Source organism: Nyctereutes procyonoides, unplaced genomic scaffold (genome assembly GCF_905146905.1).
Source record: "Nyctereutes procyonoides isolate TBG_1078 unplaced genomic scaffold, NYPRO_anot_genome, whole genome shotgun sequence".
In the NCBI taxonomy this organism is placed as follows: Eukaryota; Metazoa; Chordata; class Mammalia; order Carnivora; family Canidae; genus Nyctereutes; species Nyctereutes procyonoides.
Window position 1 is genome coordinate 32,006,727 of NW_026575136.1, and position 16,945 is coordinate 32,023,671.

Sequence of the window (16,945 nt, forward strand, 5' to 3'; positions counted from 1 at the left end):
CAACTTCTCATCAGCAGTATAGGATGTCAGAAGATAGTAGAGCAAAATTCTTACAAGGAATGATTTCAACCTATCTTGTAACTACCCAAACTATCAAGTGCAATTTAAATACATTTTCAAATATGTAAGAACTCATTATGTTTGTTGCTCATGTACTTGTTTTTAAGATAGAAATATGATTATTTTGAAGATGATTTCTAGGAAAAAGTATCTCAATCAAAAAGAAAGGATGGCTAAGAGTTTAGAAAAAAGTGTGATACGATATAGACTTACAATTCAAAGAAAAAAAATTAAATAGATAGATAGCCAGGGACAGAAACTCCAAGGGAAAAAAAAAAATAAGTCACCCAAATCACTTAATTAGACACACACAGACACAAACCTATGCATGTATATATACATATATATTAGAAATATACATACAAATATTAAAAACTTTTAATACAATAAATATTAGACAATTTTTCTTCTGAGCCCTGTAAGTAGAGATACAGAAATATAACCACAGCCCAGTAAGTGGCTCTATAGTAAATCACTAGTTTTCAATTTTTACAATCAACTTACAAATAAACCAAGACTGAAGAGAATATGAACGTCATCAACATTCACAAAGTAAAAGTAAAGATAAAACTGACAAAGATTAGCAGAAGTGAAAGAACAGGAATATCTTAGCTACAACTTTCTCACCTTCTAAAGGAGGTTGACAGAGATATTATCCACAGGTAAGAAGACAAGAAACAGCAGGTAGAGAAACTAAGTCTGGTAATAGAACTAAATTTGCAAGACATTATTTAAATGAGCTAAATCCTGTGTATCAACATAATAAAGGAACAAACATTACAGCAAACTACTATTTAAATATGAAGGTAACTACCTAAAGAATTAAAATCGGTAGGAGGTAAAGCTGTCTCTGTGAATGAAAAGAGGCAGTAAATTTCATTATAAGCTCTAATGGTTGTTTTAACCACATACATTTATTACTTAAAAAACAATGCTTCTAAAAATACAAACAATTCATCCAAAGTATTTTTAAGTTCTTAAAGATCAAATCTGGAATATGTATATATGTACATATTACACCATTATTTTTTTATTCGATTTATTTTAATCTGAATCCCCATTCTCATTGTGCCAAAGCTTCCTAGTGGCAATGGCATGTTAGCAACAGAGCTTTACTCAGGGCAGTAAAACCAAACCCAGCATATGCACAAAAAATGGTCTGACTCAAGCTTTCCATAGATGACTAATGGTACAAGGTCCCAAACAATGAAGCTTTTCATGCATACACAAGGTTCCGCTCCACAGATCCATCAGTAATTGATGGGGCTGTCTTCTGGCATAGTGGGGAAATCAGCATGGTCTAAGTGCTCTGTCTTCGGATGTCTATATCCTTACCAGACTTGCCCTCAGGTGAATGTGCTGGGGCTGTCAGATCATCTACAAAATTGCCAGGGAGAGTTGAGGACAGTATGCAAAGAAAGAAAACTCTTCAAATCACCAGGTACCATTACAAATAAGTTTGCAACGAAAATCGCAAATTATGTCATAGAACACTCCAATTTGAAAATAATTTGAAAACACTGCTCTCAAGGATGCAATAAACTATAATATTAATTTAAAAACATATATTTTACTCCTAGTGTCATACTCATTTACCTGTGGTTCAAAAAGAACTAGAAGCAAAGTAAAAATCACATTTAAGAAAAGCAGACAATACAGGCACCTGGCTCAGTCAGTGAGCACATGACTTAATCTCGGGGTTGTAGGTTTGAGCCCCACATTGGGCATAGATGTTACTTAAAATCTTAAAAAAAAAAAAAAAAGACTAGAGAGTATTTTCAAGAAGAAAAAAGAATTATTTTAATATGTAACAAATTAAAAAAACTGCTGTAATATAATACAGAGATTGGAAAAAAATGACCCTAATTACATAAGCAGAAATCCCTAATTACATATAAATTATGAATATAGATAAAATGATATTGCTTCTCTGACACCAAGTATTTATTGTTTTGTGAAATCAATACTTAGGAGGATTCATGATGAACACCTTTAAAGATGAAAAATATGCACTGATAATTATTATTACATCAAATATGAAAATGATGCATACTGCAACAATAAATGAGTGGACTATCTACCTAAAACGCAAACACATATGCAGTTTCCAGTTGTGTCCACCATTAGTACACAGAAGCAATGACTCTATCCCTCTGTCCAGGAATAATGAAAACGTCTAGAAGCCAGATCTCATCTCCAAATACCATTCTCCATTAAAAGAAATCAGGGCTCTCTGAGTAAATGTCTGATTCTAAGCTGGGGCTGGAAATTCTGGAATATCTTGCTATACCAGAAAATACAGGAGTGCTCAAAGACTAAAGAAAGTAAGTTAAAAGGACAAAAGATTCTTCATGAAGGGGCGCCTCTAAGTCAAATCTGGAACAATTTGAATATCTAAAAATAATGATAGAAACAGGCTACAACTCATAAAACAAAGAGCCTTTGAGTCTACACTGAAATGTAGAAAAAAAAAAGAAAGAGAAGAAGAGAAAATGAAAGCTCTTTCTTATAGTAAAATGTAATAAATGTAGAAAGAATGACATAATTAGAAAGTCACCATTTGGCAAACATTCTATAATAATCGCTTCAGACAAGAATGGAAGTCAAAACTAGTGGAAGAAAGTTGATGAGAAGTAGACATCAGTGCAGTCTCAGAGTGTCTTCCTGCAACAGAAAAAATTGAAACTCCCTATGAAGGAAACATGCAGGCTCTACCTTAACCAAGTGAGCAAAGTCAGTATGCCTAGTAAAGGGACAAACAGATGATCTTGTTTCCTGATACAATGTACTAACAAGAACACTTCACTTCTACAGCTTTTCTATCAAAAAATGTATAACTTGAATCTAATCATAAGGACAGATAAATCTAATTAAAGAATATTATAAAAACTAAATAGCCTGTACTCTTCAAAAATGCTAAGGTCATAAATGCTATTCAGGGACTATTTTAGATGAAAGAAAGGAAAAAGATACAACTATCTGCAACATGTATTCCTGATCCTAGATCCTGACCGGGTGGTGTTATTTTTTTCTTTTCCTATGAAGGACAATAGTGGGACAACTGGAATAATTTGAATAATTGCCTAATTTTGGTAGTTTTTATGATGATTTTATGAGAATGTCTTCATTTTTAGGAAATTCACACTTAAGTGTTTAGAGGAAAAAGCAGCATTATGCCTGCAACTCTCAACAGTACAGAGAAAAGATACTTGCAGACAGAGCTAAAGCAAATTTGGTATAATTGTTAACATATGGGGACTCTGGGTAAAAGTTATATAAAAACTGTACTGTTCCTGCAACTTTTACATAGGATTAATTTTTTTCAAAATAAAGTTTAAAAAAATAAATTATGTGGACAATTCAAAGTCCTACCATAAATGTGGAAAGGAAACTACAGCATAAACATACCACAAACTGACAACTCACTATATTTAAGTGCATGAAATTACGTTTACCCTTAAATGTGTAACATTTTCAAGTGGGAAGACCAACTCTAATATTACAAAAATTATGCATAAGCTACCCTAATTCTACATAAAATATTATAGCAATGTTCTCTGGATACGTGTTTTTCTTCTCCCACAGGCCATAAGCCCCAGAGAATTTAATCTGATTACCTGTGAATCCCTAAAATTTAGGTACTCAACCAATGTTTACAGAAATGAACTCAAACAAACTACACAGATAATCCCTATCTAACCAATAAATTTGTTATAATCAATTCTAAAATTCTACTCTGGTAATTAAAGTTGCAGGGATATGGATCTGTGACAAAGGTTCTCAAACTAAACCCAGCAACATAATCCTCCACGTGCAAGAGTACTAAACCCAAGTCAAACTGCAGAGAACTGCTTTACCAACTGGAGAGCTAGGAGCATGACAGTTTAGAGCCCCATGGACAATGATTCTGTTTTCTCTACCAGAGAAGGCTATTAACCTTAAGGAAGAGAAGATCAATATTTATAAGCATCACTCTTAAAAAACAATGCCTTGAGGGATGCCTGCGTGGCTAACTGGCTGAGGGGCCAGCTCTTAAATTCAGCTTGGCTCATGATCACAGGATCCTGGGATAGAGCCCCATGTCCAAGTTTGCACTCAGCTGGGAGTCAGCTTGAGGATTCTTTCTTCCTCTCCCTCTGCCCTTCTGCCCACCTGTGTGTGGGTGCATGCTCTGTCTCTTTCAAATAAATCTTTAAAAAAGAAAAAAAAAGAACCAAAAACAATGCTTTGAATAGAAAAGATCTGTGGCACACCAAGCCTGATGAACCAAAAACTGGATTCTCATTGCAGCAGGAGCTGCAATGGTTTCAGGTCCCTACTGAAGGTGTTGGGTGCTGAGGGAAGCTGCTCAGAAGTCAGGCTCCTTATCCTCCCCTGCTCATAGTGACTGCCCAGGTCCACTACACTGCTGTATCCATGCAACAGTAAGTGGGGAATCACACTACAAAAATTAAAACCTGATTTTTTAACTTTACTTAGCAATATCATCATGCACTAGCAAAGACTGATGAAGCGCTATCATGTCTGTGGTGGGAACTAAAAGAAACACTGAAAAAATATATGAAAAAATATGAACACATATATTCTACACAGAAAGATTAAGTTAAATGGCAAGAAATAAGGCAAGGCAGTAAAGGTAATTTATGAAAAAGAACTTAAGTTATAGATACTGATATCAAATGCTATTGTCTTTCTGAGTAAAGGAAGTTAAAATGGATTATATGGTTTACTGAAAGCATTTTTTAATACTTTTTGAATTAAAATGTTTTAACTGATTTATGACCCACCTGTTCTAGAAAAGATTTAAGGCCTATTACAAGGAAAGGTAAATTATAACATGATAGTGAAAATATAGCAGGGATGAGAGAAAGACAAAGAAAAGCATGAAAATATCAGACCCAGGAATAAAGCCAAAAAACATGTATACTAGATAAGCCACATGTTGATAGGAAGGCTCTAAACTTTCTAGCATTCAGCAATAAAAGGAAAAACCAACCAGTTACATAATTTATAGATGCAAATTATTACCACTCGGAAGTACAATTCCAGATAGTGACATGAAATAGGAATTTCTTTTGGGTGTGTAGAGAAAGAATCTGGAGTGGGGGTAGTAATCACAGAAAGACACTGCAGAATGCCCAGTGGAGTGACAGTAAGCACATCCACTTAGACTTAAGGCATCAAAACAAAGTGCAAAGCAGTAAAAGCAATTCTCTTTGTAAAATGTAATTAATGAAATATCTACCTTAACCAAAATAAAATATTTACAGTGCTTCTAGGTACTGGTGCTACTTCCTGCCCTATCCTTAAAATATTATTAAATTAAAATAAAATATTGTGAAATACATAGACAAGCAAATGAAACATTTTTTTGAATAAGATTATCATTTATTCTACCAGTTTTAGTTGTAGAATACTAGATGTGTAGCACCTTCTTTCTAGATATAATAAACTGGCAAAGGTCACAACCTTTGGAGATTATAAAATTCCATTGAAGTATCTGAAGGCTATTTTGCTCCCTTCTTGGAACAGCTGTTTTCACTTTGGGATTTAAAGTACCACTAAACTCTTAAACAGGGGGACAAATATGAGGCCACCAATTATTCATAGTGTTAAATAAGGATGCTTAAAAATCAAAAGAAAGACTAAAAACAGATCAAAAAAGAGGATAAAAATCTGAATTTACTAAACACACATACACAAACCAATTAGAGCTTATTTTTCTAATTTTGCTTAAGACTAGCAAAAGTTTCATCATCAAATACTATTTAGAATTAGAGTAGCTCTCAAAATTTTTGACTTTGGCCAAAATAAGCAAGGCAAAAGACTGCAAAAGCTCATTTAAAGCACTATTTTCAACTTTTTTTTTTTAATTTCTGTTTTTTTTATTTTTATTTATTTACGATAGTCACACACACACACAGAGAGAGAGAGGCAGAGACATAGGCAGAGGGAGAAGCAGGTTCTATGCACCGGTAGCCCAACGTGGGATTCGATCCCGGGTCTCCAGGATCACGCCCTGAGCCAAAGGCAGGCGCTAAACTGCTGCGCCACCCAGGGATCCCTATTTTCAACTTTTTAATAGAAAATTATTCTTTGATAAAGAACTGGAGAATAAGACCAAAAGCTACAATAAACATGCCACTAGTAACAAAAAGGAACTGTATACTATTTAACTTGTAAGAGAAAAACACGAACATCCATGCATGCTTCTATACTATAATAAAATGTCCCAAGAACTCTAATAGAACCCAGAAGTAGCATTACTCTTGCTTTCATATTATATTAATTTAAATAATAAAAAAATCATTGACATTACATTACCAAGCATATAAAACACAAGTGTTGCTAGTTTAACAAAGGGACTAGAGATGATTTGTATTTCAGCCAAAAACAACACATTTTAAAATCTAGTTGTTGGATAACAAGCATCAAAATTACAACACCATTAACATAAATATTAATTCTGTGTATTCTTTCCAGTTTTGTGTCCTATAGTTTTATTATAATGCAGACTATGAATAGCCAACCATTATTAGAAGGCAGTGTTAAACAAATTAGAGGAACAGGTGGAAAGTGGCCTAGGTTTTTCCATAACTAACAGTTAAGCTGGGTGTGTCAGGTGTGGAAAATAGAGCCTTCCAAGAGTTAAATGAGATGTAGGCCTTGACCTGGATTCAGGATTCAAGTCACTGTCTGAAAAGCTGCCCTCACTGCAGGCTCAAGTGGATTCAGCAATTCCTCCACAGGTATATTCTAATGAAAAATTTAAAAGAAATTTTGGGTTTGTCGAGGATCCTGGGGAGTGAGATGCAACAGTATGATTAATAAACACAGAGAAAGAACATATTTTATGTCCCCAGTGACTGCACTTTTCTATCCTGCAAATCATCTAAAAAGTAGTAGGCTATATAAAGTTAGGTACTACTAGACTTGCTATTCAGAACATGAAACAAAACTTAATCCAAAAAAAAAAAAAAAAAACTTAATCCAATAAAAACCAAAGAAAGATAAATTATGACCTTAAACTGTACTAACCCAGGAAAGGAAAAAGGGCGTTAACATTAATGCATACTTAATCATAAACAAATTTATGTATTTTTATTAAATTAGAGACAGTACAATGAGTAGGTAAGAGAGACTAGCTAGACTCAAAGCAAAGATGTGATTTAGAACAAACTATTTAAACCTTCTAATGCAAAAGTTCCTTAATCTACAAAATGAAAATAATTTAGTGGTTCAGAATTCAAACAATTATACAAGTTAAATATTAAGCTAAATATTGTTAAGCTCCTAGAAGAGTACCAGAACACTGTATTAGCTATTCTATTTCTGTACATGGAGAAAAATCTGTAAATGTGATTGAGTATAAGAAAATTTCTACATTTCTTTTAAGAAATCTTGTTGCCATAGTTTCATCAGTAATGAGATATATACATATAATATACATACACACGCTGAAACTTTATCATCAATTAATCTCAAATATCTAACTTGATAACTGTTTAAAAGCCACTCACCTGCCAAGTATAATCCTTTATAATTACTGAAGGCATTGGAATTACAAGAAGATTCTGAAGAATAAATGCAGCCTAAAAAAAAAAAAAGAAAGAAAGAAAATGTCAATACTGCCATCTTGTTGTCATCTCTGAAATAACCTATATATTGAAATTTAATAATAAAGAACATTTCACTGGATAACTGTACATCCTGAAACATCATTATGAAAACTGCCAAGCTCATTGCTTATTATATGATGACCTAACAGTGGGTGGAATTATTTCATCAGAATATATACTTTTTCCTATTTCAGAATTTTATATTTCCAAAAAATGGTCTATAAAATGTAAACTGTTCTGGTAGCAGTTAAGAAATACTTACATGTTTCTATTATTACACACACACACACACACACACACACACACACACACTCTCTCTCCCTTCTCTCTCACCCCTCTCTCTCTCACAAGTTCCTCTCAATAAAAAAGTTCTAACTAGAAATACAAACCACAAATGTCCAACTTTACCTTCTAGGTCCTAAAGATAGTCAAATTAAATAACTGTATATATAGTGAAGATTACAATATGAAGATGAGTAACGGGGTAACAGAGGACGTCCAAGAGAGTGAAATTTTCAACCATCTTAATTCGAAGTCAACAGATATGTTGAAGTTCGTAAATCAACAATAAGCTACAAGTTTAAGCATTACTATTAAAAAACAAATAACAAGAAAACTATAGCATTTGGATAGTGGAACTGAGAACTTGCAAACAGGGGGCCTGGATCTGCTGTTTCCTCCATAAAGCCTCAAATCACTATTTCATTGCTGTTTTTAAAAATAGTTGCATTAATCATCATTTCAGTAAAAGCAGTAATGAAAGAAAACCACCAATTATTTAGAAAGAATTAAAATAGGGTTTAATTTTCCTCATATTTTATGATTACTACAGAGTACTCTGACAGCCGTTCATCTCAAGTAAAGTTTTACAGACATTTCTCAATATTTCTCAGATACACTGAGGTAACAGAAAAGTAGTTTTTTTTCTGTGAACTACTTTCCAATGTATAATAATATAGAAGAGTTCATATAAAACATAGCAAATTCTGCTTTGATCTTACCAAAATAAAGGAATCCAGTATTTACTGTGAATTAGTATCTTTTTTATTCTCTGGTAGCATTTTATTTGGGCTTTTTTTGCAGGCAAAAAAAATCATGGTGGGTAATCAGTCCCCAGTCTTTATAAAGACCAACACAACGAATTTCTAGATCTTTATGAAAGGGAAAAAGTACTAAATGGACAGGCATACCTCCCGGCGCACCATACTACATTCCGACTGGTCCAGCAGAATGTTCACCACTGTCCCCCAGAGCCCACCAGAAATGTTTTGACAACTATTTGCCAACGCGACACAGCCAGTTTCAAGGGTGGTCAGTGCTGATCCTAATCCCAATGAAGTGAACCTCACCTGTTCAGATTTAAAAAAGTTGTCAAACCAAAAAATCCAATTTCCTAACATGAGTTCTTAATTTTTCTGGCACATGAGATATCACACTTTCATGACATTGTCTTGACGATCCTAAATTATAAAAGGCACTTATGGAAAATAGTGCCCTATAAATTTATGAATGAATAAAAATCCTATTCTACGATTCAAATAAGCAAATGTCACAGAAAATCAAAACCAGGTATAAATAAGAATAAAAATTATATCTCACAAACCTTGTTCTAGGGAAAGCATTGGGTGCTTACATGTCTTTTGTGAACATGATTCCTGTTTATTCCTCCTTTTTAAGGAGGTTATCTATTATTTTGTTCTACTATCCTTAAGTTCCTTAAGTTACTAGTGTTTCCTCCAAATGGCTTTAATTTTTTGAAACCTCTTCTCAAAAAGAAATAACTCGATTATCTTTTTATAAATTATCTAGTATTTTCTCCAAAATTACTATAAAAGAAAAATGTTTCAAATAAGATTTATGTGGTATGATGTGTTTACCACAGTACTACCGCTGCTCAAGCTATGCATTTTGGTTTACTTCTGAATTCTGATTCTAAAAGAGTTTCACGGATAGTTACAGGGTAACAAAAAATAATGTAGTCATAACATGGTCATGCAACAAGTCCAAGGTCAGTATTATACAGAATGGAACCTCTAGGTTCAAATAGTGTTTCTAAAAATCAAGGTTTATAGCATAATAGAAAATAATCATTTCTTGCTTAAAACTAATGGATGGTGCCCATAGTTCACAGTATTGTATACTTAAAAATTTGCTAAGAGGGTAAATTCTATGTTGTGTTCTAATCATAAAAATAACACAGAGGAGAAGGGGAAACCTTTGTAGGTGAAGGATGGGTTTACAGCATTGACTGTAGTAATGATTTCAGGGGTTACACTTATCTCCAAATGCATGAATTTGTACACATTAAATACGTACAGCTTTTTGTATGTCAATCATACCTGGGTTTTTTAAAAAAGCGGTAAGTGGACAAATGGCTAAAGCTGGAAAATTTATTAATAATATAAAATTTTGCACTGCAATGGTATTATTCTATTAAATGACACACAAATGTCATTAGGCAGCTATCCTTCTAAAATCTTTGAAAATGGCTAACATCTCCATTAATTTTTCACTTGTTCTTTCTAAAAGTGAAAAATCCTAAGATTTTTTTTTTCTATTTTTAATCTGTAATGAGTTTGACTGGAAAGGATCTGCTCTGAACTGAACTGTGTCTCCTTTAAATTGCTGTGCTAAAGCCCTAACTCCCATGTTGTTAGAGATTTTAGGAGATAATTAAGGTTAAATGAGGTCATAAGGGTAGGGTCCTCATCTGATAAGATTGGTGGCTTTATAAAAGGAGGAAGAGAGGAAAGGTCACTGACTATACAGTGAGAAGGCAGCTGTCTGAAAGCCAAAAAGGAGAGCCCTCACCAGAACCCAACCATGTTGACACCTTAATCTCAGATATCCAGCCTCTGGAACAATGAGAAAATAAATTCCTGTTTTTCAAGTCACCCATGTTATGTGTTATGGATCCCAAACTGACTAAGAGAGGGAGTAAAGAGTTTAAGTTATGGTCACTAAAATAATCTCATACTGGAAAATACGAATTTATGTACATACATATATTTCTTGTTTCATTTGTTCTAATCTATACATTAGGACTCAATTTTCCTTCACACTGACCTCTGGGTCTCGGTCAACCCATAATGGAATGAGCCACGCCAATCCTTGTGGGGTAGCATGTCCTTCACTGTGACTGCCCAAAGGCAAAAACCAAAGTGACATCCACTCCTGGAGTGAAAAAAAGGGAAGAGACACACGAGGTAAGTTTCAAAGAATAAAATAGAGGAAGTTCAAATAACTGAATTTTTAAAAATCAAAACAAAGTGTTAAAATGTCCTTAAGACTTGGCTTAAATTCAGTATTTAATCAAAATAAAGCCAATAAAAATCTCAGCTTCTTCTTAAAAAGCTAAATAAAACAATTTTTCTTCAGAACTATCCACCCCATGATTTAGACAAAATGTAGTTCTCTAAAGCACATAAACTTCAATAAAAATAAGTCTCAAATAAAATTCAGGTTCACAGCTTCTAAGAAATCTCTCAGTCAAAAATCATGTCTGTCTAAGAAGAAAAGTCGGGCAGCCCGGGTGGCTCAGCGGTTTAGCACCACCTTCAGCCCAGGGCCTGATCCTGGAGACCCGGGATCCACTCCCACATCAGGCTCCCTGCATGGAGCCTGCTTCTCCTTCTGCCTGTGTCTCTGCCTCTCTCTCTCTCTCTCTCTCTGTGTTTCTCATGAATAAATAAATAAAATCTTAAAAAAAAAATGTAAGAAGAAAAGTCAAGAGATACACTTTCATAGAGACTTGAAATGCGTGAGCCACAGCACATTCCTTGGCTTGGCCAGCAACTCTTCAGAAGGCAGCAGCTATGCTCTCACCGAACTTTGGGCCTGTGCCATCATCTCGTGGGATAAATGAAGCAAGCAAAGAACTGTGTTCTTAGTGACCCCTTTTCCCATAAAGGACATAGCATTTCCTCCTCGCTCCACATAAAAAGAAGTAATGACCTGAAAAACAAAGATAAACAATATCATGGGGGCTTTACCCTGAGCAGTATATAAAAATAAATATGTAACTTTCTACTAACTTGTCTGATCTGAATCCTAACCACATGAAGTATATGTAACATTTTTAGTTTATACAGCTCAAAATGGTTACGATGGTAAATTATAGGTTATGTGTTACCACAATTCAATATTCTTAGTTTAAAATTTTCTACCTTTGGAACTTGTGCAAAGATGTGTAGTATCCTCCTAGGAGACTTTTGTGATGTAGAATATGCTCATACATTTTTCAAATGTTACACTATCCTTGAACTAAAAGAGCTTATACATATCTTACTGAAAAATATACTTAGAAATTGCTACCTTTACAAAAATCTTTTGACTATCAGAGTTAGCTAGATTTTTCAGAATGATTTAAATATAAATGGACATTTTTTCCACTTCTGAGCAATCTTAGACTTCTATTCCATATTTAAGAATATGTCCATTATTTAAATTATTGGCTCTCAACTTTTTCTCAAGTTTCCCACATTATCTGAAGGGTTTGATACATTTCCATCAGTAACAAAAGAAATGTTTCTTATCTGAAGAAATATGTCCTTAACTGAGGAACTGAATCAGAATGGACAAGGGGAGTCAGATGACAGCAATTTGAGGCAAAATTCTTCTCTAATTTAAATTCTCTAATTTAGAAAATCTTTTAAAATATGTGGCAAACACTTTTGAAACATTTCTGTGTTTGAAGGACATACATTGTCCTTCAAATTGGACAGTACTTGTTCAGATTGAACAAGAACCTTTATAACTTTTTAACTCTTTTTTAAAAAGATTATTTTATAGCAAGAGAGACTGAGAGACAGCAAGCACTGGCAGTAGGGGAGGGGCAGACGGAGGAGAGAAAATCTCAAGCTGACTCCACACCAGACTCAGAGCCCAATGCAGAGCTTGAGCATAATTATGACCCTGAGTGCCCCACTTTTCAACTCTTACATAAAAATATTCAAAGTGATGAACTATCACTTAAGTCACAAAATTTTAGTAAAAAAGGAATGCTAACCGTATTTAGGTGGCCATACATTATAAAAGAAAAATCCATTTTAAGTCCAATCAATCAAAACTCCTTGTTATCTGGGGCGCCTGGGTGGCTCAACTGGTTAAGTGACTGACTCTTGACTTCAACTCAGGTCATAATCTCAGAGTTGTGAGATTGAGCTCTGCTAGGCATGGAGTCTGCTTAAGATTCCCTTTCTCCCTCTCCCTCTGTCCCCCCTCCCCCACTCATGGGCTCTCTAAAAAAAATAGTAATAATAATAATTTAAAAAAAAATTTTTAACTACTTATTATCTGACCAATACAATAAAAAGTATTTCAGTTTACCCAAGGCCTCTGAATACTTTTATTCACCACAGCATCCTTTAAAGTAAGCCATTTTGTCTTAAGATAAAGACTATATTTCTAGTTTGGATTTTTTTCAGCTCATACAGATTATTTTTAAAAGATAGCATAAATCACAAATGTTAGGTACAGCTTATTTAACAAAAGCAATTATTTGAAGATGATTTGGGATCTGTGAGCCAAATTAGAATTTTCATAAACCAAGTAAGTGTGTATTATGTCTAAAAAATAAAACGAGATTGTCTAGGAGTTAAAAACTATAGATGATGGGCACTGCTCTACTATTCCTTCCTCATGTGTATTTCTGAAATTTTTTATAATTAAAAGTTTAAAACTTTAAGGGACTATATTAGTAATAAGATACCTGAATGACCAAGTCCTTATTACTATCCTCTAAGTCACTGGAGAGAACTATATTGTGGTTTCATTACTAGCTGAAAAGCGACAAGCCAAGAACTTCAGTACTAGCTCCTTTCAATCTTTTTGTCAGATCCATGGAATTATATTCCATATGTCTGGCTTTAAGGATTTAATTATCAGTCTATTCACCTGTCACAATATATCATGTTTAGTTTATTATTTTTTTAAAGACTTCATTAATTTATTCATGAGACACAGAGAAAAAGGCAGAGACGTACGCAGAGGAGAAGCAGGCTTCCTGGAGGGAGCCCGATGCAGGACTCAATCCCCTGACCAGGATCATGTCCTGAGCCAGAGGCAGACGCTCAACTGCTGAGCCACCCAGGCATCCCATATCATGCTTAGTATAAAAGCCTCATTTCTCAATTACAAAAAGCAAATATTCCTATTCAAATTTTACTGGGTAAAAACAAAATATCTGTATTAGAAATACAGCTCCCTTCTGAAAAGGAATCAGCTTTAGTGAGAAACTATAAAGTAAGTCATTTGGACCGACAATGACTTTGTTTCAATGTGTACTCACATAAGCCTTACTTGATTCTTTAAAAAGGTACACCTAACCAGTAGGAAATAAATCTAAATGTTTACTAATTATGTAACTATGAAAAGATTTCAAGTTAGATCTAATGGGACTCTGCCACAATGCCTAACAAAAGTGACAGACATCTTCATATTATTTTCCTGTCACTTAATGTGAAGACAAAAAGATTGTCTTTCCAACACATTTATATAAAGCATGAAAGGTGCTCTTCTGTTTATACCAAATCAAGATTTGTTAATCAAGCGTTTCTTAACTATGGAACATTATAAACAGGGATTGTACTTTTTATCTATTCCTTTGCTAATACATTGTGCTGATTCTTCTTACCTCAAAGACAACTGAACATAGAATTACATTACTGCCTCTTTGCCTCGACTTCTCACCTAGAACTAAGAAGCCTTTTTGTTCTCCAATACGAAAGCTCACTTTAAGTTCTGGTATTTGAGACACAAGGTGTGATCTGAAATCTCTCTTCTTACACAATTTTAAAAATAAAAGCAATCCAGACAGTTTCCAAATATAAACAATGTTAACACTTAAGTTCTTCAGTCACTACTGTAGCAGACCCTCACATATCCCTGCTCTGAAACAAATGAAGTCACTTTACAGAGGAGATGGGCTCCAAAAGGTTTATAAAGGGAGTATATACAAATCACATTACACATAATGCTGTAAATTAGGTACTTAAATATTGAATTATATTTTAAATGCATTAGAGGATCTGACTTTTTAAAAAATATTATGGTAAGTTCTTGAAGCTAACATAACTATCCTAAAAATTCATACACTTCTGGCCATGGACACACTGAAGCTTAGAAGAACTAATTAATATACTGACAGTGTACACTTTTTTAGTAATTATAATTATCCAAGAAAAAAATCTATTTGATTAAAATGGCTACATTAAAATTCATATTAAATTTTATAGTACAGCTAATACTATTTAGGATTCTGAAATCTTTTTAACAAAACAAAGTATAGTTTTGGGAAAAATTCTAGGTAACATCATCTGAGGCATGGTTTACAGCTAAATGTACAAACATCACCTTAAGCTGGATTTAATAATGAAAGCACAAAAATTAAACACATATCATCACATTCATGTTACATTTTAAATATTACTCAAACTGTATTCTAAATTTAAAAATCACACATAAGACATATATAAATTAAATTACTATTTCTCCAATATGTACAAATTACTGTTAGGATAATGAGAGCTATGGGAAAATTGAAATAATACAAAGATAATTCTCATAAGCTCACAGTCTAACAGATCAACCCATTAAACAAAACAGAAATACAATGTCTTAAGCACCATAATAGTGGCATATACTAACTGCTGCTGGCGTACAGCCTAAGAGGAAACCAGTCACTCTACTGAGTGTGTATATCTGGAAGATAAGGAAAGGCTTCCTTAAAAGGAAGGTAAATGAATAAGTGAGATCTTAAACTTTGTGTACAGATGGCCATCCGAAAAAGAAAAGAAATTATATGAAGAAATAGACTTTTAAAATAAACTTGTTTATTTAGTGAAAAGAGCCAAATTAAATGGAAACTTCAGGGTAGTGGGAAAAATTAAAACAGAGATGAGATTCAAAATGCAAGATTACAAAGAGCCATATGCACTTAAAAAGAGCTTTGCGTTGAAACATTTCTGTTTTAGGGATGCCTCGGTAGCCCAGTGGTTGAGCATCTGCCTTCAGCTCAGGGCGTGGTCCCAGGGTCCGGGAATGGAGTCCCACATTAGGCTCCTCTAGAGAGGAGCCTGCTACTCCCTCTCTGTGTCTGTCTCTCATGAATAAATAAAATCTTAAATAAATAAATAGATGGATTTCTGTTTTTAAAGGATAATCTGGTGGTAGGTAGACTGCTGGACCACAAACAGAAACATGCAGCAAGAAAAGGAACAGGAAGTTATGGATACAAGTTGGTCAAAGCACCCCATATCTAGAATGCCCATCACTATCAAATATTTCATTCATGTTTCAAAACCTACCTCTACATTGCCTCCTCTAAGAGTCTTTCCTAACATCCTAATACAGTTAAAGATCCCAACCTCTGAGTATCATTCAAACTTGGGCTATCACTGAACCTTTCAAGACAAGCAATGCTGATGGATTTGGTCAATCCAATGAGCCATTTTTAGATCCAAACAGTTCATTACTTACGTAAATAGCAAAAGCAATAGTAGCCAAAGGTGCCAGCTTCCAGTGTCCTTTGCAGGGTGACACTGAAACAGAGGGCCAGATGATAGCAATGTGGATAGGAGGGCACTCTGGTGTGGAAGAGTTCATGCCCTGCTGCAGCTAAGCTGCTTATGGCCCGCAGCTATACTCCAAGGGAACTGAGGCAGAAAGCCTCACTCATCAGAACCCAGGAGGCAGTAAGAGACAGGCTCGTGACAGACATCCTACAGAGAGCAAAGCAGTAAGAAACAGTCTTGTAGCAGTTCCTCGAAAGCGCCCCATGTTCTCATGTTCCAGAAGGATCACAGGAACTTTTTTAAGACTTAGATCAGAGCAAGCCCTGTCTCTGTGGACTACATGCATAAATGCAAGGCTGGCAGGGAACCTTGATGAAGCTCTTCTCTTACAGAACTATGTATAACTACATCATTGCTATACTTACTACATTATGCAAAAACTATACTGACCTAAATGATAAAAATGGGACACATAATATGTGATATCATGTTAAGGCCATGCTTATTAGAAGGTAATGAGAGCTAAAAATACTTGAAAAAAAGCTTTTAAAAAAATCAGTGAAATAAGACTCCATCTAAAAATTTCAGAAAAAAGAAGGGCACCTGGGTGGCACAGTTGGTTAACCAACCACAGTTTGGTTTTAGCTCAGGTCGTGATCTCAGGGGGTTGTGGGATTGAGCTTTGCATTGGACTCCACCCTCAGTGCGGAGTTGGCTTGGGAGACTCTCTCTCTCTCCCTTCTCTCTCTCCTC

General features: G+C 34.5%; 1 protein-coding gene across 4 annotated transcripts in view; it reads right to left on the reverse strand.

Annotated features, from left to right (window-relative positions):
• The window catches only part of LOC129495557 (rotatin), a 144,807-nt gene that overhangs the window by 58,615 nt on the left and 69,247 nt on the right, over positions 1-16,945 (reverse strand). For all 4 annotated transcript variants that reach the window (XM_055303195.1, XM_055303196.1, XM_055303197.1 and 1 more), the window contains 4 exons: positions 11,505-11,633; positions 10,746-10,853; positions 8,870-9,028; positions 7,581-7,652 (listed from right to left, as the gene is read on the reverse strand). In XM_055303195.1, the coding sequence (XP_055159170.1) occupies positions 7,581-7,652; positions 8,870-9,028; positions 10,746-10,853; positions 11,505-11,633 (468 nt within the window). The remainder of the gene's footprint in view (positions 1-7,580; positions 7,653-8,869; positions 9,029-10,745; positions 10,854-11,504; positions 11,634-16,945) is intronic.